General features: G+C 47.6%; 2 protein-coding genes across 3 annotated transcripts; one reads left to right on the forward strand and one right to left on the reverse strand.

The window, feature by feature from the left end:
- Nucleotides 1-2,117: 2,117 nt before the first annotated feature.
- Nucleotides 2,118-17,878, forward strand: zbtb40 (zinc finger and BTB domain containing 40). Its single transcript, XM_082534090.1, is given in 12 exon segments — nucleotides 2,118-2,300; nucleotides 2,613-3,037; nucleotides 3,383-3,525; nucleotides 4,672-4,885; nucleotides 5,054-5,425; nucleotides 6,089-6,295; nucleotides 8,176-8,340; nucleotides 8,992-9,206; nucleotides 10,423-10,579; nucleotides 15,901-16,033; nucleotides 16,035-16,104; nucleotides 17,158-17,878. Coding segments are annotated over 12 exon segments (2,466 nt in total). The 5' UTR covers nucleotides 2,118-2,148; the 3' UTR covers nucleotides 17,371-17,878.
- Nucleotides 17,856-25,939, reverse strand: cyb561d1 (cytochrome b561 family, member D1). 2 transcript variants are annotated; one of them, XR_014276859.1, is made up of 4 exons: nucleotides 25,160-25,939; nucleotides 24,757-24,794; nucleotides 21,410-22,414; nucleotides 17,856-21,270 (listed from the first exon to the last, which is right to left on the reverse strand). XR_014276859.1 is itself a non-coding variant. In XM_082534112.1 (3 exons), exons 1-3 carry the CDS (start codon nucleotides 25,314-25,316, stop codon nucleotides 21,908-21,910), a joined length of 702 nt encoding a protein of 233 aa, XP_082390238.1. In that variant the 5' UTR covers nucleotides 25,317-25,939; the 3' UTR covers nucleotides 17,856-21,907. The 2 variants fall into 2 exon arrangements, 1 of the variants encoding a protein (XP_082390238.1); XM_082534112.1 differs by having other exon boundaries at nucleotides 17,856-22,414.
- Between the last annotated feature and the right edge of the window lie 73 nt (nucleotides 25,940-26,012).

The raw sequence follows: 26,012 nt of genomic DNA on the forward strand, positions 1-26,012 counted from the left end.
CGTCCTGTTCCGAGCATGGTCTGTTGTTACCTGGCTGGACTGCATCCCTGTGGTCTTCCTCTGTGGTCTTCCTCTCCTCCTGCCTGGCAGCAGGTCATGTATAAGCCATGCCAGCCGCGCCTCTGTCTCCAAACTCCCGCCTGTGCTGTCCCTTTCATATCTTCATCACTCACTACAAGCATCTCACGCCCTGCAGCTCCGCCTCTCGTCAGTGCTGCGTCTCGGGCCCAAACATCAGAGCGGCTCTCGCTGCCATCTTGTAAACCTTCCCTCTCAGATATTACACCAACACCTCTCCACCCTACCTGCACCTTCACCTCCTCTCTTGTGCACTGTGCCAGCTGACACCAGGAATTTAAGCCTGCCCACATTCACTACTTCCAGTTTCACCTTTCCACCCGCCTCATGTTCTTTTACCCATTTTCATTGGTCTTTCTGCACAGACACTGTAGCTCAGTGTCTGTGGGTATCACAGGCCATACAGACTTCATCTGTTACTCCCACCCTCACTTTTCTGTGCTTCCTAACTTCCTCACACAGCATCACGGGTCTTGCCTCAGCTCTATTGTATATTTTCTGTAGATGAGACGGTGCAGCAGCTTTTTGTTTTCTTGATACTTCTGCATGAATAGAAAGCAAATATCACATTTACTACAGATGTCCAATAAGTCATCTACTACGGCTGCTCATTGGATCAGACATGGTCTCAGTAGTTGAAACCTGCACCGTTATTTTCCTGTCAAAATGTTCTTGTTATCTCAATTCTAGTGAACCACTGAACTAATGAGTTCTTGAACTTGGGCCGAAGATAATTGAAGGACTCTTTGTTAAACTGTTGTTGTCCTAGTCATGCTTTGGTTTGCATCGAGTGCTCTCTGAAACATCCCACAAATGCAGTGAACTGAGAGGAAGTCAGAAATGTTCAAAGCAACAGTCGCTGTGGTGAACATCTAAACCAGCGGTGCGCAGCCTCTTGTGCTCCCCGGACGGTTTAACGTCAGACCGTCACGGAGCGGCCTTTAAGGTGTGGCGGACAAATGCAACAACAAAACGATACGACCGAGAGAACCGCGGCGGTATCTTGTAAATATAACAGTAAACGTGAATTCACTGTCTGTTAGCAGCGTGCTGCTGAAACGCGCCAACACTGACGGTAACGTCCTCCTCTCTGCCCCTTAATGCTCTCTGGTCGCTATAGTAACGGGGACGTATTTCTTTCAAAATAAGACGCACCCACAACACGACAAACCCCCTGGAAACCAGACATTTCACACCCGAGCTTCAACTCTCGCGGCCCGGTGCCAAACCACTCACGGACCGGTACCGGTCCAGTGCCCGGGGAACATCCGCTGTATTACGAATATATAACAGATTCTTGTTCCAGGCAAAAGCTTTTATGTATTTGTCGTTAATTTAATAATTTTGAGAGAATATATTTGTAATGAGCTGTGGAGCTGTTGTTTGACACGAGCCCACACCGCACGTCCCTGAATGACTGCTCCGGTGAAGGCCCAACGGTCATACAAACAGATTTAAAGCGAACCGCTCGCTGTGATGACGCTTCTTCAACCGGAAGTGTCGCAATTTGTTCACGTACTGCGTGTCGCCATTTTCAAAACAGTTGAGCTTTATTGCGCACGGCAGAATTGTTCAGCAGAGAAGTTTAAATAAAGACTCGGATTGAATAATTCAAGGTACAGCCCTTAGTGATGGTCTGGGGTTTATTCTACTGGGAGCGCTCCTGTATCGCAGCGTGCTTCACTAATATTACAGGAACTAGTTAGCTTCTCTGGAGCACATTAGCAACCTTAGCTAGGCTACAGCTAGTTACATTCCGGTAAACACTGTTTAAGAAGACTGAACGTTAGTTGCTGATAAGACACCACGCGTCACCGTGTCCGGCATCACGTGGTGCTTCATACACTAGTTGATGTTGTAATAAAAACATTAGCTTTTTACACAGTAGTCGGATAAACTGCAGCTTTGTGTGAGTCTTTCTCGTGCTGCCGGCGCACAGAGTGAGTACGCTATAAACGCAGTTTTAGTGAAAAGTACCAGTGATGAGTTGTGATAATGCTGCAGGCCTGATTGTGTGTTTGGACATGAAACGATTACAGCTGTGGTTGGTGCAGTCGCCCTGAAACCAACATGATGGAGCTACCCAACTACAGCAGCCAGCTGATGCAGCAGCTGTGGGCCTTGAGGAAGGACGAGCACTTCTGCGACTGCACCATCTTGGTGGGAGAGGGTCGTCATCGCGCACATAAACTGGTGCTGGCTGCCTCCAGCATGCTTTTCAGGTAGACCTGGTGACTCTTCTGCAGTCACATATTTGGACCTTACAGTCGTTCATCTAATCTCAGCAGCGCTCCTGTGGAGTCAAATTCAGCTCATGAACTTTTAGTTTGGCTTTTTTAAAAATGTGTTTATTGAGGACCATGAAATCTAACACGTGAGTAAAGTTTATGAGCAGCTGTTACAGATGTGCTCTTTGTGTTTGCTCCCGTCATACTTTAATATTGATGCCAGCACGGTGTACAGGTGGCTGCTGCAGTCGCTGTTCGCTTTTATTACACTGCAGCTTAAAAGCAGAACGGTGCTGTCTCCGTCAGGTCTCTCCTGGATGGCTCCGACACCATCTCCATCGACACAGCTGTGGTTTCCTCGCAGGAGTTTGGCTGCCTCCTGGACATGGTCTACACTGGTAAACTGCCTCCAGGTAAACACAACGTCAGTCGCATAGTCGCCGCTGCAGACAGCCTGCAGATGTATGACGTGGCCGTTGGCTTTAAGCAAGTCCTCACCAGCCTGGTGAACCAGAAGCCCCCGGTATCAGTGAGCTCCGCTGTGCCACACCTCACCGTGACCGACAAAGCCCCGAATATGAAGCCTGAAGGCTCAGCCTCGCCCAGCAAGCACAACCCGTCTTCAGACGAGGCGGAGGTGACGGACGAGCTGAAAAAAGAATCGTTTGAGCATGACCGCGATGACGAGCCGGCGATTAAAAGGGCCCGCGTGGAGCTCCCTGACACATCAGGTCATTCTTATGTTTAAACCCGTAGTTTGGGGAATTTAATAGTGTGAGTCGATCTAGGAATAATTCAAATCACACGTTACTGGAAATAGAGTCTAAAACAGGCCTGGAGGGCCGGTGTCCTGCTGGTTTTAGGTGTGTCCCTGATCCGACACAGCTGATTGACCTCCAGATGTTCTCCAGAGGCCTGCTAATGAGCTCATCATGAGATTCAGGAGTGTTGACCCAGGATGAGATCTTAAACCTGCAGGACACCGGCCCTCCAGGCCTGGAGTTGCCCACGCCTGGTCTAAAATAGTCTCCCTACAATAAACAAGATAACAACTAGACTTTATTTTCTGTCCACAGGGCCCGAAGACATCAAATCCTCAGAAGGTGGCGACACGTCGGCAGCCAGGCTGTCCAGCGAGTCTGGTCTCCTCGCCAACACGTCGTCTGTTGTGGAACTGCTGAGCCAAGCAGCAGAGAGCCTGACAGAAAGAGAGCGACAGGTACAACAGGAAGCCCTGGTTCTTCTACAGTTTGACTCCATCTAATACCACCTGAGCTCACGGCTCGGCTACCTTTAACACCCAAAGAGCCGTTTGGACCCGGTTTCATAAAAAAGCCACCGAGCTGCAAACACATCCAAAATGAAGATGCCCCTGTAAATACTGACCTTTGACCTTCATGCTTTGTAGAAACAACGACATACAAAGTGTGTTGCTTATGAAACACATGAAGTGCTACAGAGAAAACTACATTTTCTTTATGTACTAAAATACTAACAAGAAACCAACACAATAAAAAGCTGGAAGGATTCACGTAGCAAACTAACGGTCATCTCGCCTCTGAGCCTCCTGAGCCTCGAGCTGAATTGAAGAAATACATTGGAAACAAATCTCTGTGTCACTGAAAAATATCTGCATCATCATAAATATTAATCTTACCTGGTTAACGGGACGATGGGAAGTTCCCGCTGTCGTCTGTGAGGCGTGGGTGGAGAGCAGCTGCTCACCTCCGTCTGTGGAGCTGAGGATCCACACGTTCGTGTCGGGATGCCGTTCCACGTCTCGGTTACCTCAGCAGCACTGCAGTTATTCTCAGTGACAGTGGCCTCCTGAGGTGAAGTGTGGCGCTCGTTTGACCGACGAAAAATAATCAAATATCATTTAAATTTCATATTTCAAGATCACAGTAATCTCCCAGTGTAGAAGTCACTACCACTAATAAACACGTTTCAATTAAACACTATTAATTTATTTAATGTATTCATTGTCCCAGGCCCCGCGTGGCTCCAGAGCCGCGGGTTGAGAACCCCTCCCTTGCACGTTGTTTAACATGTTTGAGCCCTGAACAGTAGCTCTCCAGGCTGTCCCCCTTTGTTGGACAGTGTCAGGAATCACTCGAGCACAGTTGTGGCTCCACATAGAAGACGACGACAGTAACAGTGTATCTCTACGTACTGGAGCCAAAAGCACATTTCTGTTCCCATTTCGCTGACCGCACCACCTCATGGTCAGCGTACTGTGAGCGCACAACTCGCTCTGAGCTACAGCTGTGACGGCTCCTGGCTGTAGCTCGAGGGCGCCATCTACTGACTGGAAGGTTGCTGCTGCTCCACAATTTCATTTTGTTTGCACTTTGTGCTCTCTCAGGTTGTGTGTCGGTGCTGTGAGGAGGCTGATCCCAGCTCCGTGTCGGAGAAGCTGATGAGTAAAGTGAAAGAGGGTCAGATCGGAGAGGAGGGGCTTATCAAGCTGCTGCGCACCGCCAAGCAGAAAGCTTCATCGTCCTGTCCCACACAGCTGCTCCCTCTGCTGGAGGAGCTGGAGAGGAGCGTACGGCAGCCCGATGGCAGCCACACTGGAGGTAAAGACGAGCACCGGGAGTAACATGAAAGACGATGTGTAGGTCTGTCTTCATTAAGGACAGCTCGGTATTTATATTGTGTCCGTCCAGCAAATGGACAGGATGTGATAGGAAGCTTTTTTAGTGGATGTCTTCTACGTATTTTGAGTCTGTCGTCCATGTTTGCAGCTGACTCAGAGCAGGAGAACAGGAGTGAAGATCGTGTCCAGGAAGAAGATGAAAACGGTGACAAGGAGGAGCAGGAAGATGCAGCTGTAGCAACCGAGTGTTCCCCTCCCTGCTCCTCTCCTGCTTCCTGTCACGCCAAACCTTACTGCTGTCACTGGTGTAAGAAGAGCTTTGATTACAAGTGTCGAATGCTAGCACACATGAAGCGCTGCTCCATGTCCCAGGAGTGTGAGCAGCAGTGTCCCGAGTGTCCTGAGAAGCTGTCTAAGCGGGCCCTGCAGCGCCACCGGGCCGAGGCTCACCGCAGCGCCACGCGGGTCAAGAAGAAGGCGGCCTGTGACCTCTGCGGCCGCACCTTCGCCCACCCGTCGGGTAAAGTCACGTGACATTAAAGCAAGATTATTGATGTGATCAGTGTCTGTGCTGGAGCAAACGGCGTGCTGATCTCACAGCTGTTCTCAGGCTGCATCCACAGTGTTGGTGTTTGATAATGATCAGAGCAGGAACCGTCGATGAGGTACTGACGTGTTTCTTATTATGGCTTCTGGTTTCAGCATTTACTATACAGAAGCGTCACAAGCAGTAACACTACCTGAATTATCAGGTAAATATGAATGTAATGAAAACATGGGGCTGCTGGTTTAATCCCAGTCAGAGATGGAAGCTGCGAGCTGGCAGCCAGCACTGCTAGCTGCTGCTGTGTGAGTGGAGTATAACTTTGTGCTGCTTTACATTTGATGTTGCTGCTAGGCTACAGTCTAAATCTCAAAAGGACCTGAAACAGGTCATTTCACCAGCAAAGAAACCGTACCTGACAGATGTGTGGTTTCCCCGCTGTGCACTCGACTCTGGTCAGCACAGCTGCAGTGTGTACAGCGTAGGCAGCAAACGTGTGCTGCCGTGTGCAAAAGGACCGTGGGAAAGATCACATCTGTCGTAACATGAACTCTGAGCTCAGTTTGGGGCCAGCTCGCGCGTCACAGCACAGCGATCGTTTCACTTTGTTCCATTTAATGAGTGCTTCTCATTTCTTAGGTATGATTTACCACAAGCGCACTGAGCACTTTGAAGAGAAGCCGTTTGCTTGTGATGAATGCGGCGCGAAGTTTGGTGCAAACTCATCTCTGAAGAATCACATGAGGCTGCACACAGGGGAGAAACCCTACCACTGCAAGCACTGTGACATGAGCTTCAGCGTGGCTGCTGCACTTGCATACCACACCAAAAAGAGACACTCTGAGGGTAAGACACACACACACACACACACACACACATTTGGGGTTGTGTGATATACAAGTGGTGATATGTGTCTTTCACGTGTAACAGCTTGTCACTGATACAAGAACAAAACAAAGATTCAACATCCAGGACAAACCAGAGAGATAAAGTGTTGAGACTTCAAACCCACAGAGTTATGATGATGATGATGTTATTGATAGGTGACACAACTATCACCAAGGAAACCAAGGGGAGAAAGAGAGAGGAAGGAGGGATGGCACAAAGCGTGGAGGTTGAAAAGCTCCGTTTGGCTGGCTGTGATATCCACCTTAGTGGTGTCAGTGTGGAGCTGTAGAGTCCCGCGCATCATCACAGTGCACCAGTATGGTTCTTTTGTTCCAGTTGAGGTGACTGTGCTGTTGTAGTGGGCAGGGCTGTGGTCATTACTTTTAGGTCTGTGTTTATTAAAGACAGTGGGCGACCACTGCAGGGTTAGACTGGGTTTTAGGAGAGTGTTACTGGGAGACAGAGCTCAAAGAGCAGCTTTAAGCCTGAAGCCTTTTCCAAAAGCATGAATCAAGGCTGAGCTGGACCCAAGGACCTGTGCTACACAGCTCGTTTGCTTCATCTGGATTCACCCTGACATGTCCATCAGGTTCTGACTCTGTAAACCAACCCGGGGTTTCCCCTTCACGTCCACATGAAGGTGTGCTGTCGGCAGGATCGGGCTAATCTAAGAGATCCCGTGTCACAGATCATGTGACTCAACTGGTGATTCAAATCTATAAGGAACATAGGAATATAACAGTAAACTACAAGGTCGTATAATTATCACATTAAAAAGTCTGCTGTGATGCTGCTGCTGGAGGTTTGTGTTGCTAGAGAACAGCAGGAAACAAGGATAGGCTTGGAGACACTGGTTCCCACTGGAGACACTGGTTCCCACTGGAGACACTGGTTCCCACTGGAGACACTGGTTCCCACTGGAGACACTGGTTCCCACACAGTGGGAGGACGTCACTGCCTTCAAAGATGAAGCTGAAGGATCACGCTTCAGATGAATCTTGGATGGATTTGTGGAAATTTGTTGAATAAAGTTGAATATAAAGTTAGAAATAAGAAACACACCAGCACACATGACAAAAGAAGAGGAATCTAGTGGTGGTGGAATAGCTGAGGAACATGGAGCGCTTCATCGGCAGTCACACTACCTGGAACAAGCCTTTCCCAGCAGAAACACAGGCTGAAGACTGAAATGCTTTCAGATGTTTGTAGAATTTGATGAATGAGCTTAATGGTATAAGATCAGCAACCAGCCAGCTGAAGTGTAAAAAGCAGCAGTGGTGAAAAATGTGCTAAATGAAGCCGACAAAGTACCTAAACAGAGCTTCATTTGGTGAAATGTGCAAAACATAACAAGCAGAAGGTGCTGCGGTTCATCCAAACGCAGAGAGGCAGCTGAGCAGGCAGCTTATAACCTCCCGTGTGACACAAACACACAGGAGGCTGATGTGCGTCGCAGCCGCGCTGAAGACTCGAGCGTACAATGTTTTTTAAAAGCAGCATTTCAATAATAATCCTGCAGAGAAGCTGAGAGTCGCACAGACGCACAGAGGTTTGTGCGACTCAGCTCGAGTCTGTGGACAACAAAACACAACAGCGCAGCCAAACTGGGCAGTTTCCAGTCTGGCTGTGCTGTTTTGTACTTTTCTGCCCACCTTTAAGGCCTTTGGGTCTCACTGCATCTGTGTGATGACGGCGCGGCGGCGAGCCAATCAGAGGGTGTCCTGGCTCCTCCAGGCTGTTTGCTGTGCAACACCCAGAAACCAACAGCGTGCACAGATGCAGTATTTCTATCATGCAGCATGTACAGACAACATTTGTGTGCTTCTTTGATTTTCCAGGGAAGATGTATGTGTGCCAGTACTGCAAGGCTGTCTTCGCCCAGTCCATAGAGCTGACGCGTCACGTGCGGACGCACACGGGAGACCGGCCCTACGTATGCCGAGAGTGTGGCAAAGGCTACAGCCAGGCCAGCGGGCTCACTGTGCACCTGCACACCTTCCACCGTAAGAACGTTTTTGCAGTAAAGTTTGGAAATCTGCGTTTACATACTGGCTTCTCTGACATATGAAGGACTGGCACTGATCATCCATACATGCAGCTGTTTTTGGGGTGGGGCACTTTTCATTTAACAGCCATGTTGTCAAAGGCGGACGTGTTCCTGTAGCGGCTTCAGGCCGACTGCACCTGTACGTCCCAGCTGATCGCTGCCCTGTGACTATTACTGACACGTCAGACGTCGTGTCTTCAGCCTCGCAGACGACCTCTCAGGTCCTGCCGGGGCCTCACATCTCACCAATGCCAGTAACAGTCTCATATGTACTAATGGTGTGAAACCCAGTAGAAGCGTGGATCAGATCTGCTGCCTGGGTCTTCACAAATCACCTTCATCATCACACTGCAGCCGTGTTTCCCCACCTGATGGAGCCACGGCACGTAGGTGCGCCGTGGCTCCATCAGGTGGGGAAACACGGGTGTAGCTGCAGCCCGACTTAAACTCGTGCCAGTTATCAGAACACATCATGAAGGGGTTGCACCAAGGTTCAGTTTCCTTTCCTTACTGGGAGCAATGGGATTCTTCAGGGAATGCACCAAACACTGTGGTAGCTTGTGTGTGCTGGTCAGGTTTCAGTGACGGTGTGTTTGCTCTGTGTCAGACCTGTCGGAGCCCCACGACTGTCAGAAGTGCTGTCTCAGCTTCTCGTCGCTGGACGAGCATCGGCAGCACATCCAGGAGTTTCACCCCAAGGAGTTCCACAAGTGTCCCACCTGCAGTAAGCTGTTTACCAGCGCCGCCCTCCTGGACAAACACAAGCCCACGCACACTGGGACAAAACCCTTCAGCTGTGATCTCTGCAACAAGTCATACCAGGTACACCGAGCCAGTTGGACACCGTGACGACTCCATGTTTGTAAAATGGTAAATGGTCTGTATTTATATCCGGTTGTTCAGTGATGACGTGACGAATCCTACTTCCGGGCCTAAAGTAGTCTGCGTTTAATATGGCTTTTGTGTTGTTAACATGTTTAATGTTTTGTATTTTCTTCTATTTGATCTCAAAAAGCTCCTAAAACAGTCAGTGATCACTGTTGACCTCCCTCGGCTTTTATTACCGCTAATCATTTATTTAAGCTCAGTTTTTAAAACCTTAGGATGTAGCTACAGCCCAGCCCATGCAGCAGTATATGAATGACTAACCTCGTATTGTGGATGGATTATCTCAGTTGTTCTCCTGGCTGAAGTTTGGTCCTTTTACAGCATCCTGCCATGCAATTACATTTGTTTCTGACCACCGAGAACACTCACGTTAACTTTTATCGAGTGGAAAAAAAGTTAGCTTGTTTATATTATGCTAACATAGCTGTGTCGCTAGCGGTCATGTAGCACATCATTATATACCAGCTAGCCAAACTTCAGTAACCCTACAAACGTCACTGCTGTTTAGTTTTCTGTCTTCATTTATGTTGGAAGTGATAACAGAGCTGTACGTTTTAATTTGTTTCCAAAACCCCGCAGTCAGGACATGCTATATTGTATTTAGATAGAAGCTAGCGAGCTAGCTTCCTGCTAACTTCTAACTCCGTTAAATGTCATAAATTCCGTTTTCATGGATGCCTGGATGTTAAACTCAATTGTTACACCTGGTAGAGCAGAATGCTGATCATTTTATTAAAGATGAAAGACTTTAGACAGTTTTTCAACTCTCAGTAATGCCACAGTGATCGTTTGATATATGGACCTGCAGCGGAGTTTAGGCCCAGACACGGCTAGTGACGTCAGACTGAACAACCGGATAGCGCTTTACTAGTCCCTAAGGACCCCAAAGCGCTTTACGCTGTCAATCGATGCGTGGCTTCACCAACAGTGTGTTACAGATTGTGTTACCGTGCGTGGCTGAGGATGGGCTCAGTGCAGTGTGTTGGATTCATGTTTCAGCTGTGGAGGCCTCTTAGACCCACACAGGACAGTATTGGGCAACTTGTGACTGCACAACTAAACGCACACATTCATGTGTCATCTTCACGTGCATTCACACACATGTGTGCTACAGAGTCTGTGACATCTCTCAACCTTTCTTTTGCCATAGCAACTGTCAGGACTGTGGTACCACAACAGGACTAACCACCCTGATGTGTTTGCCAACCACACCCGGCAGCTCAAGAACCTGGTCCAGTGCGATGTCTGCTTCAAGTTCTTCCCTAGTTCTGTCAGTCTGGCCAAACACCAGGCTGCTGAGCACCAAGGTGAGCGCCAGCCCCGCACTGATGCACTGTCCTGTAACAGCCGGTCCTGGACGTGCACCGTCCTTCACTGGAGCTCCAACAAAAACACAATCTGTCTGTAATTCAAAGACACAATAATAATAATAATAATCTCTGCGTTTGCAAAAGATCCCAGAGAGTACACTGTACAGCTGTCAAACAGCAGAGGGCATGTCCACCATTCGTTTACAGATGTAAAAACACAAATATTAATAAAACATTTATTTCATTTGTCTTTAAAATCTTAGGCCTCCTGTTGCAGTGTTCTCTGTAATCGTCTGTGTGCAGACTGACCGCCTCTGGCCCTGTGTCAGTTTGTTCAACTTTATTTACACAGCACCAAATCACAGCCACAGCCGCCTCGAGGCGCTTTATTTTGTACAGTAGACCCCACAATAATACATACAGAGGAAACCCAACAATCATATGACCCCCTATGAGCAGCACTTTGGCGACAGTGGGAAGGAAAAACTCCCTTTTAACAGGAAGAAACCTCCAGCAGAACCAGGCTCAGGGAGGGGCGGGGCCATCTGCTGTGATTGGTTGGGGTGAGAGAAGGAAGACAGGATAAAGACACGCTGTGGAAGAGAGACAGAGGTTAATAACAGATATGATTCAGATAGCTGGTGTTGGGTCTGTGTTTCCACGAGCCCGCTGCTTTAGACACTTACTCCTCATGAAGAAAACAAGACAGTCGGTGTCTGCCACAAAATGACCCGACGACGGCCTCACAATATACAATAGTACCTCCCCTCGTGACCCCCCCTACAAAGACAAGGCTGTGTGTGTGCGTGTGTGTGCGTGTGTGTGCGTGTGTGTGTGTGCGTGTGTGTGTGCGTGTGTGCGTGTGTGCGTGCGTGCGTGTGTGCGTGTGTGTGTGCGTGCGTGTGTGTGTGTGTGTGTGTGTGCGCGTGTCTCTCTGTGTGTGTGCGCGTGTCTCTGTGTGTGTGCGTGCGTGTGTGTGTGTGTGTGTGTGTGTGTGCGCGTGTCTCTCTGTGTGTGTGCGCGTGTCTCTGTGTGTGTGCGTGCGTGTGTGTGTGTGTGTGTGTGTGCGCGCGTGTCTCTGTGTGTGTGCGTGCGTGTGTGCACGCGTGAGCAGAGTGAAGCTGACCCCCCACCCACTTGAAACGTAAAGGCAAATAGGCGGAGCGGTTTGTGCTGCAGAAATTTTTGTTTGTGCCGTTATTATTTTAAAGATATTAACAAAAATTTCTAGAGGTCAACCAGCCCCCCCATATTAATGGAATCAAACAAATGGATGTCAAACGTTTGTGCTGGTTTGTGCTGCAAAAATGTTTGTTTGTGCTGCTAACATTTTAAAATGTTTAATAAAATAACGTCTTGATGCGTGCTTAATCATCCAGGTAAGTAAATCCCAAAAGGTTGATTCTGTTCATCTGGACATATTCAGTTGGAGAAACGTTTCGTCACTCATCCAAGTGACTTCTTCAGTCTCAGCTGACTGCAGGTTTCTCCAACCTTATAAACAGTACATTTGCATAGTGAAGGAAACTAGCGCCACTGAATGAACAATGTGCCGGGGGGTTAATTCCATGATTGTTAGTATGCAAATTCTTATGACCATTGATCAATGACAACTAATCAAAGCCTATTGATCAATGGCCATGAGTACCATTCACAGAAAGTGGGGAATGGCTACAATCACAGCATTGTAGGATGGCGAAAGATGTACCCTTGGGCCCCCCTTCTCGATCCAGAGATGGTCAGCATCCTGACAGCCCAATGGACGAAGCTGTCTCTCAGTCTGCTGGTTCTGGCCCGGAGGCTCTTCAGTATCCTTCCTGATGGCAGCAAACTGAAGACGCTGTTGAAGGGATGAGTGGAGTCACCTGTAATGGAGACGACCTTCCAGATGAGGCAGGTGCAGTAGATCTCCTGGGGAGGGAGGCAAGAGAGGTCCCCACAATGCTCTCTGCTGCTCTCACTACCCGTTGTCATTTTTTCCTGCAGAACCCAATGCAGGAGTCATACCACACAGTGATGCAGCTGGTGAGGATACTCTCAACTGTGCCTCTGTAAAAGGTGCTCATAATGGGGGTTGAATCTCTTGTGCTTCTCAGTTTGCAGAGGAAGTAGAGTCACTGTTGGTCTTCTCCACATTCAGGGACAGGTTGTTGTTGCTGTACCACTCTGGCAGATGGTTAACTTCACCCCTGTAGTAGATCTCGTCGTGGGTCAGCAGAGTGAAGAGAAGGAGGCTCAACACACATCCTTGGGGAGCCCCCGTATTCCGTGTTCTTGGGCTGGAGGTGTTGCTGTCGACCCGTACTGTCTGCTGTCTTCCTGTCAAGAAATCTAGCAGCCCGTTATACAGCAAGGTGCTGATCCCCAGCAGATCCAGTTTGTGAATGAGTTGCTGGGGAATGATGGTGTTGAATGCTGAACTGAAGTCTATGAACAGCACTCTGACATATGAGTCTCTAGTGTTCAGATGTGTGAGGGCTGAGTGAGGGGCAGTTGAAATTCCATCATCGGTTGAGCGTTTTGACCGGTATGCGAACTGAAATGGATCCAGGTTGGGGGAAAGCGATAATTTGATTGGATGCATGACTAACCGTTCAAAGCACTTAACTTAATAATGATGGAGGTGAGTTTGACAGGACGGTAGTCCTTAAAGCAGGAGATAGATGACTTCTTGGGTTCAGTAATGATGGTGGAGGGATCTCCACACACTGTCTGGGGATTGTGTCACCACGGTCTGTAGAGTGGGCTTGTAGTCTGTGATGGTTTGTATTCCTTGCCACTGCCTCCAAGTATCTCTGCTGTCGCTGAAGCTTTGCTGTAGCTGATGCCACGTGACAGGTTTGCCCTTGCTGTTCTTAGACTCACCTAATTCCCGGCTCTGAAGGCTTGCATTTTTCAACTTTAGGAGCATTTAAACCTGACCTGTGAGCCATGGTTTCTGATTGGCCCAGACAGTGATAGTCCTGGTCTCTGTGACATCATCGATGCATTTTGGGATGTAGGCAGTGACAGTTTCTGTATATTCCTGAAAGTCTGTGGTGTTGTCGTGTGTGGCACCCTGTGGTGGAAAAGCAGTGCCTCTGAGGACCCTTCTGGCCACACCTGTACCTGCTTACGAACTGGTTTGGTGACTTTGAGCAGGGGCCTGTGGGAACCCATGGCACACCTAGGTTTCTGCCTGTACTGACCCTTATGCAAAATAGGTGGAATTAAGACAGTTCCAAAAGCAAACACAACTGATCAGTGCTGAGAGTGGTCCTGTTGCTGAGGTTGGGATGATCCTGTAATCTCTTATGAACGACCTCCAACGCTTCTATGACTGGGATGCAAGTGAAGACAGATGTAACATCTCTCTCACTGTACATGTACTGTTTATAAAATTAGGGAAACATAACCTGCACAAACAAAATAATTTGCAGGACAAATGTTTGACATCAATTTTGTTCGATTTGAAGAAGGTAGGGGGGGCAACTTCACTCACATGTGTTTATAAGGTTGGGGAAACCTGCAGTCAGCTGAGACTGAAGAAGTCACTTGGATGATGACGAAACGTTTCTCCAACTGAATATGTCCAGATGAACAGAATCAACCTTTTGGGATTTACTTACCTGGATGATTAAGCACGCATCAAGACGTTATTTTATTAAAAATTTTAAAATGTTAGCAGCACAAACAAACATTTTTGCAGCACAAACGTAGCACAAATGTTTGACATCCATTTGTTTGATTCCATTAATATGGGGGGGCTGGTTGACCTCTAGAAATTTTTGTTAATATCTTTAAAATAATAACGGCACAAACAAAAATTTCTGCAGCACAAACCAGCACAAACGTTTGATACCACTTTTGTTGGATTTGGGTAATGTGGGGGGGCTGGTTGACCTTTTGACCTTTACATTTTCATTAATATCTTTAAAACAGAAGCAGCACAAACGCTAATTTTACCTGCACAAACCAGCACAAACGTAGCACTAAAAAAGTAGACCATTTTGGCCCGTTTTGGAGCAGTCTGGGAGGATGGTGACCTTTGAATGACCTATAAAATAAAGTTTAATATCTCGGAAACCGTAGCAGCACAAACGCTAATTTTACCTGCACAAATCTGCACAAACGTAGCACTAACCGCTCCGCCTATTTGCCTTTACGTTTCAAGTGGGTGGGGGGTCAGCTTCACTCTGCTGTGTGCGCGCGTGCGTGTGTGTGCGCGCGTGCGGGTGTGTGTGCGCGCGGGTGTGTGTGCGCGTGTGTGTGCGTGTGTGTGTGTGCGCGTGTGTGTGTGTGCGTGTGTGTGTGCGTGTGTGTGTGCGCGCGTGCATGCGCGCGGGTGTGTGTGCGCGTGCATGCGCGCGTGTGTGTGTCTCTGTGTGTGTGTGTGTCCAATGCATGCTTCACCACAGATAACACAGTGAGGCCATACAAAGGGCAGGAACCAAACAGGGGAGGTGTGATCATCCTCCCCCCGCACAGAGAGGCTGCAGAGGTGGTGCGGGACAAAGGAACGTCTTGATCCTACAGCTTGAACTCAGACCTTACAAACTTAAGAAGCACAAGGACAACATTCAACAATTCGACTGAACAGCTGGGGTGGGCAGTGAGGCGGATATACTCGATGCTTTCCACGTACGATGGTTAAAATGATCATAACCATCGAGTAGAAGTTGCCATGGCAATATTAAGCTGTCTGCATGCAATGCGAGTTGATTTTCTCCCACACTCTGTGAATGCATCATTTATTCCCCCCTCCCAACCGGAACGTTTCCTCATTGTCTGCAGGACAAATGCAGTGTTTTAAACGTGTGAACGTCTCCCCACAGAACAGGATGAATCCACCAGCTGTGACACCTGTGACTGTTCCACGCATACCTCTGGTTTCTGTACCTGAGGTCATCTCATGTTATGAGCACCTTATTATTTCAGTAGTTTGGTCTCATGAATCCTTGCTGTGATTGTAGTTAAAGCTCAGTGTTGCCCACAGAGTCACAGTACAGTCACTGTGGAAAACCTCTGTGTGCACCCGGTGGTTAAAACAACACACGTCAGTTCATATAACGGCGTGGTCGAGTGAGTGTACCACTGCGGTTGTAGGCCCTGTGTGGTTGAATAAACACTTGTTTGTGGAGGTTATGGTGTACTGTGAAATGGCCAAAGAAATACTGTGATATCAGTGTCACCCAGGCCTGGCTCCAGTCCGCCGTGACCTGGGTAAGTGGATGGTTGGGATTTCCTGTGTTAGGTCTTAGAGAGGCAGCTGGTGGTTTAATGAATCACAGCAGCAGCTCCTGTGCTGTTGTCACTGACCCCGAGTGTCTGTGCTGCAGGCTCTGTGGCTGTGCTGGGTGGAGATGAGGACATGCAGGAGAACATCTGCACGCAGCATATCAGCAGCGAGGCATTCAGGTGCTCCCGCTGCTCCACGCTCTGCTCCTCTCAGCTTAAGCTGCAGGAGCACCTGCTCCTGCCATGTGGACACACGGCAGGAGCAGGAGAGCCGGGAGGAAGAGCAGGCCTCCACCTCCGACACGGTAACAAGCACATCACACAGACGTACAGATGAAGATGAAATAATAATGTCCCGTTCCTGGCTGACAGCATGTGGAGTGAAGTGTGTCCTGTATTTGTCGAGCTTTGAGGCTCATCAGGATGATGGTGGAGTACAGTTTGTTCAGCTCAGGTGCATCCTGGGAGAATTTGCAGCATTTACTTTTCAAACCAAGCTGAATCAGCGTATCTGACCAACCACATCGCTGCATTTGGCTCAAGTGAGATAGTCAAATAATGCTGTTTTACCTCAGACACACAGCGGGACGCCGCTCTGATGTCACTGCCGCCTCAGTGTGGTCCCAACACGACATCCTGAAATACGTAAGCAGCCGTGATCCAGCTGAAACTCCTCCCTGCATGCAACGGGACTCTGTTGCTCTTCCTGTGTACAAACATGCTGACTCGATGTTTCTGCAGCAATGAGTTGACTGGTTGATCCATGTGCGCTGACGTTTGTGTGGCTGATGAACGGATGACCCGATCATGCAGTCACACTGCTCCACTGTGCTGTGTGTTTAGCTTTCTAATATTAATAACAACAGTAACACAAAACTGTGATTGGTTACAAGTTTGATATGATGCTTTCCATTCATGTGTTTCCTGCACACTGTAACCAGAATGTGCCACAGACCAGTGCCCCAGAGTACAGGGGGGCCGTTTCTATGGATACAGCGTAACAACATGGGGACGGTTGGTGATAGTAACGCCTGTTTGTGGCACATTAGTACATGTGAGGGGCAAACTCCTCCAGGTGGGCGGTGACCATGGCCGTTTAGAAGTCGGCCATCTTGGATACAACTTTAGTTTTTCAGTAGGAAGAGGGTCATGTGACACATCAGACTTATTGGTAATGTCACAAGAACAACAATGGTGTGCTTGGATTCAGCTTTCAGAGCCTTTCCTGAGTGTGCGTGAGACGAGCGCTGGTTTGTCACTTCAGACGTACACAACTAAAACAAGTTGTGGGTTTACTGCGTGCAGAAAAGCTGGAAACAGTTTAACCTTTACAAAACTATCTCTGTCTGACCCCACAGGTGATACCAGCCAATCCAACAGGGAGCAGACAGGAAGGGGCGGAGTCTGAGGAGCCAAGGCAGCAGGGGGTTGGTCAGCAGGTGTTTCTAGCTCTGGCAGATGGGCGAGAGGTGAAATCATCAGCAGAGCTGGTGGAGGTGAACATGTACGACCTTCTGAACAACTCTGTGGCCTTCATCTGCGAGGACAAGCCAGCAGGCGGCGACTCTTAGCCGACCCTTTGGTTCCCAGCGCCACAAACACGCCTGCAGAAAACATCAGCAACACTGGCTGCTGCGCTCGTCTGTCCCACAGTCCCAGCTGATGACAGCCCGACGTTTTCAGTCTGCTCATGATTCACGGACACGGTGCAAGCATAGGTTTGTGTTGCTTTAAAGACATGACAGCAGTGCTGCTCTGTGGCTCTCAGCACTCAGATCTCTGCATGTACAGGTCTGCATTGTCCCTTAAGCAGTGGGAGCATTTGTTAGACTCCAGGCGTGGGACTAAATCACCAAACCGTGAAAGTTTATGGTCACTGTGGACTGGTACCTGTGAACGCTAATAAACACGAAATACCTGACGCTGCTCTGTGGAATGGTTCCTGCTGTTGCACGAATAAAACGACTGCATTTAAGATTTCTCACATCAAATAGTTCCCACCTGTTTATCCTGTTCAGCGGTCAGTATTAGCTCACAAACGATCGTTAACTGCAAATAAAGAGAGATGTGGCTTTATTACAGATGTGTTCCCTTATTTATTACAGGTTCACAGAAGCAAAGAGCTGAGAGGGTCACATAAATACAAACACCCACTGTGGTCAGCTCATGAACAGCAACCCTGAGACAAATCCACGCCCAGCTAGTTATCCTCAGGACAGTCTCACCCGCTCTTTGAGCTCGAAATGAATAAAATCCATGTTTTAGGATAGACTGTGCCGGGAAAGGATCGTCTCTAGACTAGATGTGATCTTTGGTTTGTCCTTCACTGAAACTGGAGTTCTCACAAATAGAAGACGAGTCTGTATTTGACAGGTTGTGTTGTTGTATCAGACACAGTAAGAAAGACCTGCTGTCTCAATCACTGCAATCAGCTTTTTATGTTGCACTTTATATTTGCATAAGCCAGCAGCTAACATGGATGAAGAATCTGGAAGCAGACGTCTTCCTCCCCTCACCCAGATGGCCCCGCCCCTCCCTCAGCCTTGTCTGCATCGTTTCTTCCTGTTAAAGGGAGTTTTTCCTTCCCACTGTCACCAAAGCACTTGCATATAGACACTGAGCACGTGATGTCATTTCCGGGGTAAAACCGCAAAGGATTGTAGGTACGAGTGGCGAGCGGTACTAGAAGCACGCAAGCTTTCATATGGAAGCAGTCACACAGCGATGAAAAGAAACACAAAGAATGGCAAGGAGCTGTTGTGTTATTAACTGCCCATATGGAAAAGAAATAGTAAAAACTTATGTGATTACTCATGAAAGTGGCCACTTTCTCATTACTTTCATACATTGTTTTAGTATCCAAAACATACAAGTTTCATTATATAATTTTTCAAGGGATCTTATATGTTTTCACTCTTGTATGCTTTTCATACAAGTTTCACACAGACAGATACAAACTATAAGATTTATATACATCTTTTCCATATGGGTGCATTAGCCGGTCACATGACGGCCACAGGAAGCCGACGAGTAAAGAGATCATTGTTATCAGATTACATCATGGAAGCCACGTTTCCGTAGTAACAAAGAGCTGATGGATGGCCTGGATTGCAGCCATTCAAAGACCAAATGTAACGTCCCAGAGCACTCCAGCTCACAGGTTAGTCTGCTCCAAGCATTCACACAGAGGTCAGTCTGCAGTTGCAGTTAATGCGTCATTTATCGTTTTTAAGTAAGATCATTGAAAAAGCAGTTTCTCAACAGCTCAGTTACTTCTTAAAACAGAATAATTGCTACGATGCCTTCCAGTCAGGTTTTAGACAGAACCACAGCACTGAAACCGCTCTGACCAAAGTGTTTAATGACATATGTCTGAATACAGACAGTGGAAAAATGTCAGTCCTAGTTTTACTGGATCTCAGTGCAGCATTTGATACAGTTGACCACAACATATTACTCAAACGACTGGAGAACTGGGCAGGTCTTTCAGGAACTGTACTAAACTGGTTCAAAACATACGTAGAAAACAGGAAATACTTTGTATCAATAGGTAACTTCACATCTGAGCAGACAAGTATCACATGTGGAGTTCCCCAAGGTTCCATCTTGGGACCCTTTCTGTTTAACATCTACATGCTCCCACTGGCACAGATTATAAAGAACAACAAAATAAACTATCACAGCTATGCAGATGACACACAAATATATATCACAATGTCACCAGGAGACCGAGGCCCTGTACAGGCTCTTGGTAAATGCATTGAGGAAATCAATGACTGGTTGTGCCACAATTTTCTCCAGCTAAACAAAAACAAAACTGAGGTAATAGTCTTTGGCGCCAAAGAAAAACGATTACAGGTCACCAGAGAACTTCAATCTATACATCTAAAAACCACAAACCAGGCGAGAAATGTGGGTGTAGTGATGGATGCAGACCTAAACTTAGAAAAACACATTAAGACAATAACAAAGTCAGCTTACTATCACCTCAAGAATATATCAAGGATAAAAGATCTGATGTCTCAACAGGACCTGGAAAAACTAGTCCATGCATTCATCTTTAGTAGGCTTGATTACTGTAACAGCATCTTTACAGGTCTACCTAAAAAATCAGTCAGACAACTACAGCTCATTCAGAACTCTGCTGCTCGAGTCCTCACTAAGACCAAAAAAGTGGACCACATCAGTCCAGCTCTGAGGTCTTTACACTGGCTGCCTATCCGTCAGAGGATAGACTTTAAAGTTCTGATGCTGGCCTATAAAGCTCTGAATGGTTTAGGACCAAAATACATCAATGACCTCCTGACCCAGTATGAACCTTCCAGATCCCTCAGGTCATCTGGATCCGGTCTTTTATCAGTTCCCAGAGTCAGAACCAGACACGGAGAAGCTGCATTCAGCTTTTATGCTCCTTATATCTGGAACAAACTCCCAGAAAGCCTCAGATCAGCTGAAACACTCAGTTTATTTAAATCCAGGTTGAAGACTCACCTGTTCTCAGCTGCATTTGAATAAAGCACCAAATCCACACTTTAAGCTTAAATTTCAAAACTTACATTTAACTACTGATTTTATCTACTGTTCTGATTTTATCTGTTTTGATTTTATATACTGTTTTGTTTGTTTGTTTGTTAATTAGTTAGTTAGTTTATTTGCTTGTTTTATTCAATTTTAAATCATGCTTTTTATTTGTTCTTGTTTCTAATGTCTCTGTAAAGCACTTTGAATCACCTTGTTGTTGAATTGTGCTATACAAATAAACTTGCCTTGCCTTGCGTATCACAACATAATTGTTGATGTAGGTGACAAATAAGTCTTAATTTGAATTGAATTCGTTGCTTGGCTGCTTTGTTCACGGTGGCTTGTAGGAAAAGCAGCCTACAAAATGCAGGAATGTGATCCAGACTGGGCCCCTCCATCAGCCTGGGTTTAAAGCTGCTACCACAGCCAGACCTGATCGGTGAAGAGAGAGCGAGGTCCAAACAGCCACGAAACGTCCGCATACATGTGCCCAAGGGTTGTATTGAAGCAACCAAGTGATGAATAACTGTTTCAGTATGTTGTTTTGAGCTCATGGGGGTCACATGATTGTTGGGTTTTCTCTGTATTACTGTGGGGTCTTTACTTTAAAATATAAAGCGACTGTTTCTGTGCTTTGGTGTAAAGTTGAACTGTATATCCAGTTAACATGTTTAAATAGTTTACATTCATCTTCTGGATTACTGCGTCTCAAAATATCTGCTTTTCTAGAAAGCTGAAGATCAACCTTTCTGTGAACTCAGCTGAGTCTGCCCTGGATGCACCAACAGGGTTTGATGATGGTGGAAGTTAGAACAGCTTCTAGTGCAGGACACACTATCAGCCACTTCCATGATCCAGCCTGGAGCAGAGCAGATCGGACAGTGTCGGGTTGTTCTTAGCTGGTTGATACCAGCTGTAAATGTGCATCAAATCAAATCAGCCTTGTGAATCTGTGGAGAAGGCCACAGGGTTGCAATTTGAAAACGTTTTGGTAGACCTTTTGTGTCACAATGTAGCACCTATAAGAAGTCAAAAGGCAAAAAATATCATGAAACAATAAATATCAGAATTTTTATGTTGGTGTATAACCTGGTGTAGCTCCATGTTCTCACACAGTCAGCAGTAAATGTTCATCAGGCTGCACACAGTCTCACCGAGCATACACAGTGAACAGCAGTGAGACTCCACAGCCGCAGACACACAAAACCAGTCCAGGTGTGTCCACCAGCTCCACCTGTGGGACTCCAACAGTAGTCGGCAGCCATACTTAAACACCAACCCTATAATGTTTCATGCTGCAGTTCTTCTACAGGCCACTAGATGCCAGCTACTTGTAGCACTCGAGGTATGAAGAAAAGGAAAAAGAACCTCTCCCAGAAGCTACGCCCTAAAATCCCTTATTTCAGTTGTAGTTTAATACAAATATAGCTCACCACACCACAGCTGCTAGCTTGCTTGCTAACAGTGATGACTGGTAAAGACATTTCACTCAGGGATAAATTCCACCCTTGCAAGGGTGCAAGTTAAAGAAGACTCTTTATTTCTTCATTATTCCTTTTGGATGTCTCTGCCACCTGCTGCTGGTTCCTAGCTGGTCAGCTTCTTGCGGGGTAGATAGGCATTAGTGATCTGGCTCATCACCACCAAGGCAGGGAATAGAGGCAGGATGAGGAAGGCCCACCACGCCACCCCCTTCGCCGTGGCCTGGAACCAGTCAGTGAACATGGCAGACATCACTGTCACGGTGGAAAACAGGTAGACAACCAGGCCGCAGGTGGCATGGTACAGCTTCAGTCTGGACGAGGGGCAGGAGAGACGCAGCAGCTTGGGGAAAATCACAGCGATGCCGCAGGCCGTTTGGAGCACGGTGGCGGTCAGCGTACACATACCCAGCAGGCTGTGCCAGGAGGCCAGGTGTGGGAGCTCCGACACATTCCTGCTGGCCACAATGAACCCAAGTCCAGTGGCTGCAGCGATCAGGACCAGAGCCTGACAGAACCAGTGGAGACGGACTTTACTCTTCCATGATTTGAAGCAGAAGGGAGATCCCTCTGCTGAGAACAGCAGGATACCTTCGGTCATGCACAGGCAGTACTGCAGTGAGAGGAAACAGATGTTAGTAAAGGGGCTTATTTGGTGATTAGTGGTGATACAGATCCAGCCATGAAAACTCAACAAGCGATTAATTAGATGTAGAGTTGTGGGAATTTATTCTAACGATCTAAACTCCTGTTTTTCTGCACATCAAGCTTTGCCCAGTTCATTCAAGGAGACAAAGTGTGTGCTGTGTACATGAGTGACATCTAATGTGATTGGGAATCACAAACTGTAATACAGCAACGCACAGCACCAGCATATTATGGGATGGGCCTGTAAGTGGATGATTACAGACAGATGTAGCAGGATAAATGATGACGTCAGACCTATGGACAATAACCCGAAGCTTTACCCAAGACTTTCTCAAGGCAAAGAAACAGAGCGTTGTTCAACTGCCAGTCAGCTGACCACAACCTGTTCAGCTACTCGAGTTTCATAGTAACTGCATATGTTGAATTAACATTCAGATCTGGTGCATTATTATGGCTGCCGGTCTCTGATGAGACTGAGAGAACAGCATATTCTAGCAGTGTGTAACACTAGGCCATACCATCATTTATTTATATAGCACTTTAAAAACAACACATGGCCGACCAGCAGACATAAAAAGTACAATAAGAGTAATAAATCGTTATTCTATCGTTTTTAACCTGGATTCAAAGACTGATGTAGACTCCCTAATGGGTGGCTGTAGCTCAGGTGGCAGAGCAGGTCAGCCACTAATCAGAAGGTCGGTGGTTCGATCCCAGGCTGCCTCCTGCCTGCATGCCAAATATCCTTGGGCAAGATACTAACCCCGTGTTTGCCTACTGGTGGTGGTCAGAGGGCCCGGTGGCGCCAGTGTCTGGCAGCCTCGCCTCTGTCAGTGCGCCCCAGGGTGGCTGTGGCTACAATGTAGCTGCCATCACCAGTGTGTGAATGTGTGTGTGAATGGGTGGATGACTGAATGTAGTGTAAAGCGCTTTGGGGTCCTATGGACTAGAAAAGCGCTGTACAAATGCAGGCCATTTAATGTGAAGAGGAAGATCATCCCAAAGCTTCGGGGCCACAGTAGAGAGCGCTCGGTCTCTAAGGTTCAGCCATGATTTAGGGACTGAGAGCAACAGCTGCTCAGCTGAGCGAACGAGGGGGGCATAGGGCCGATATACAGGCGCCGGAGCATTTGAGGGTTTTAAAAACCAAGGATTTAAAAACCCTTTAAAGTAGATTCTAAGTACCGGAGTAATATGCTCAAATGTTCTTTTACCAGTTACAAACTGTGCAGTTGCAGGCACGGCCAACCGCTATTACAAGGGAGTTGCAGTAATCCAAGCATGAGGTTATAAAAGCATGGATGACAGTTTCCAAGTCACGCCTGGAAAGAAAAAGCTTAACCTTCGACAGACGCATGAGGTGCCAAAAGGAAGACTTGACCACCCCGTTTGCGTGGCCATCAAAACTAAGCACAGAGTCAATTTTTACCCCAAGATTAGTAACTGAGCTTGTCGGGTGACAGTCAGAGCAGCAGAGTAACCTCTGGGGTTCGTTCCATTTTACGTTCATTAAAACTTAAAGAATTTAGAGCCATCCATGACTTAGCATCGCTAAGACGATCAAGCAGGAGTGCAGTCGAGGAGCTATCAGTGACTGAAAGGCAGATAAAGGCGGCTATCGTCAGCATTTGTTTAAATTTCTTGTTTTTGCACCCTGTGGCAGGAGATACAATGGAAACAGTAGTGGCCCAAGAATAGATCCCTGTGGTGCACCCGACGGCAGAGGGGCCACAGACAAAATCTTATCCACGAAAGTGCCAATGTGGAAATTCCCACACAATGCAGTAGTCGAGAGATCAGCAGTCAGAGCCACCAAAACAAGCAACACAGGTTTACCACAGTTGTTGCTAACAAAATGTCATTCATAACCTTTGTGAGCCGTCTCTGTGCTGTGAAACGGCTTCAAGCCGGACTGAGGAGCTTCTGGAATCATTCAGGTGATCCAACAGCTGAGTGGGAACAATCCTTTCCAGGATCTTACTCAGACTTTATCACTGCATCAGATATTTTGTATATATCACCCATCTCTAAGCTTCCTTTTCTGAGTGTTAACATATCCTCCCTCAAATCTATTATTTACAGTGGAAAGCTGACAGAGACTGGAGGAATGTAGTGGGCTGAAAGCTAGCAGGAAACAACATCTCCATCCATTACTTGAAATATCCCCTTAAGCAGCTTAGAAAGCCATGCGAGAAGAGCCACAGCTGCCCGTTTACTCCAGCGTGTCATTAGAAAGATATGGCCATCGGCCGCGAGCGGTCGTGGGTGAGACGAGTGTCTGTGTTTGTGTGAGGACTGGAAACTTACAGCGACAGACATACACATGGGATGCCAAGAGAACAGACCTGGAGAGACAAACAGCAGATTAATGACACAATCATCAGCTGACCATGTGCTGCAGCTTCAACAGCAGCAAGCTGACCGTCAGCAAAACCTAAACGTACCCACTCAAGGACACGCACTGTGATGCAACAGCTCAAACACGGGCTCTAATCTGCACTCGTTTACATCTTTATCATCAGAAACGGGATCATTTTGTTTACTGGAAGAAAACCATGATAATAATATTTATTTTACTACTACGTTGATCAGTAAAGAAGCCCACGCAGCTGATCAGTCACGTGAATGACTAAATCACAAATAACCAAAATCACTTCCTTATATTTGGCAGGTTTGATGACGGGGATAAAACACTGTACACAACACTTACTGGTTCCGGGTCTGGACAGCAGGGAGAGGACGAGCGTCAGGCCCAGGCCGGTGACATGAGTCGCTATCACCGCCACTCTCCGCAGCCACACGTACAGCCAGAAGTCCCGCATACCCAGGCCCTCTCCCACCGGGCTGTACTCCACGTCTGACCGCATGCTGCTCACAGCCTCTCCGGCTACCTGCTCCAGCGTCCGGCGGGAATACGAGGTGTGCTGGAGAGGACCGAGGAGCTCGTGCTGTCGGGAGGCTGCACGAGCTCCATAGTCGCGCGGTTACAGCGAGCACGAGCCGAGCAGCATCAGAGTCGCTGCTTTGCCCAGGCTCGTGTGTGCGCACACATCCTTCCTACGAAACCCATTTTGTTAAGGCCATTTCCGGCCTGAGGACGCAAACAGAACGGGCGGTGCGATCCCTCCGAGTCTGCACACAGTCACCGAGCTGCCACACCGTCGCTTCTGCTTCCTGCTTCGACCTTTTCTCGAAGAAACTACGCAGTGAGCTGACCCGACTTGTATTTCCTGATTCTCGTGTCAGCCGCTGTAGCCGAGCGCAGGGAGAAACACTAAGAACCGTGCATAGGCACAAAACAGCGTTAACTGAGCGAATCTACATGTACACGTAGATGGGTGAAAATGATTATTGTAGACTTATCAATTATTAATGCACATTGTTGCAGATCATGTACAGCCTGTCGTGGAAACAGTATAGGGCTTTGGAGCTGGAGCGTGATGTCACGGGGGTGGGCGTGGAAAGGATGGCTGATGGCTACGCCTCTCTCAGCAGGTTAATGCAACACGTGGTCCAGGACCGCTTTGAGGTGCTGAATCTCCACATTCCCCATCTCACAGTGC

This window comes from Aulonocara stuartgranti, assembly GCF_965226115.1.
Source record: "Aulonocara stuartgranti genome assembly, chromosome: 5".
In the NCBI taxonomy this organism is placed as follows: Eukaryota; Metazoa; Chordata; class Actinopteri; order Cichliformes; family Cichlidae; genus Aulonocara; species Aulonocara stuartgranti.

Coding starts and splice junctions, on each gene's coding strand:
- cyb561d1 (XM_082534112.1), bottom strand. CDS start 25,316: ATGCGGTCAGACGTGGAGTACAGCCCGGTGGGAGAGGGCCTGGGTATG. Junction 24,795..25,159: donor GCTGTCCAGACCCGGAACCA/GTAAGTGTTGTG, acceptor TTGTCTCTCCAG/GTCTGTTCTCTTGGCATCCC. Junction 22,415..24,756: donor CCATGTGTATGTCTGTCGCT/GTAAGTTTCCAG, acceptor CTCTCACTGCAG/TACTGCCTGTGCATGACCGA.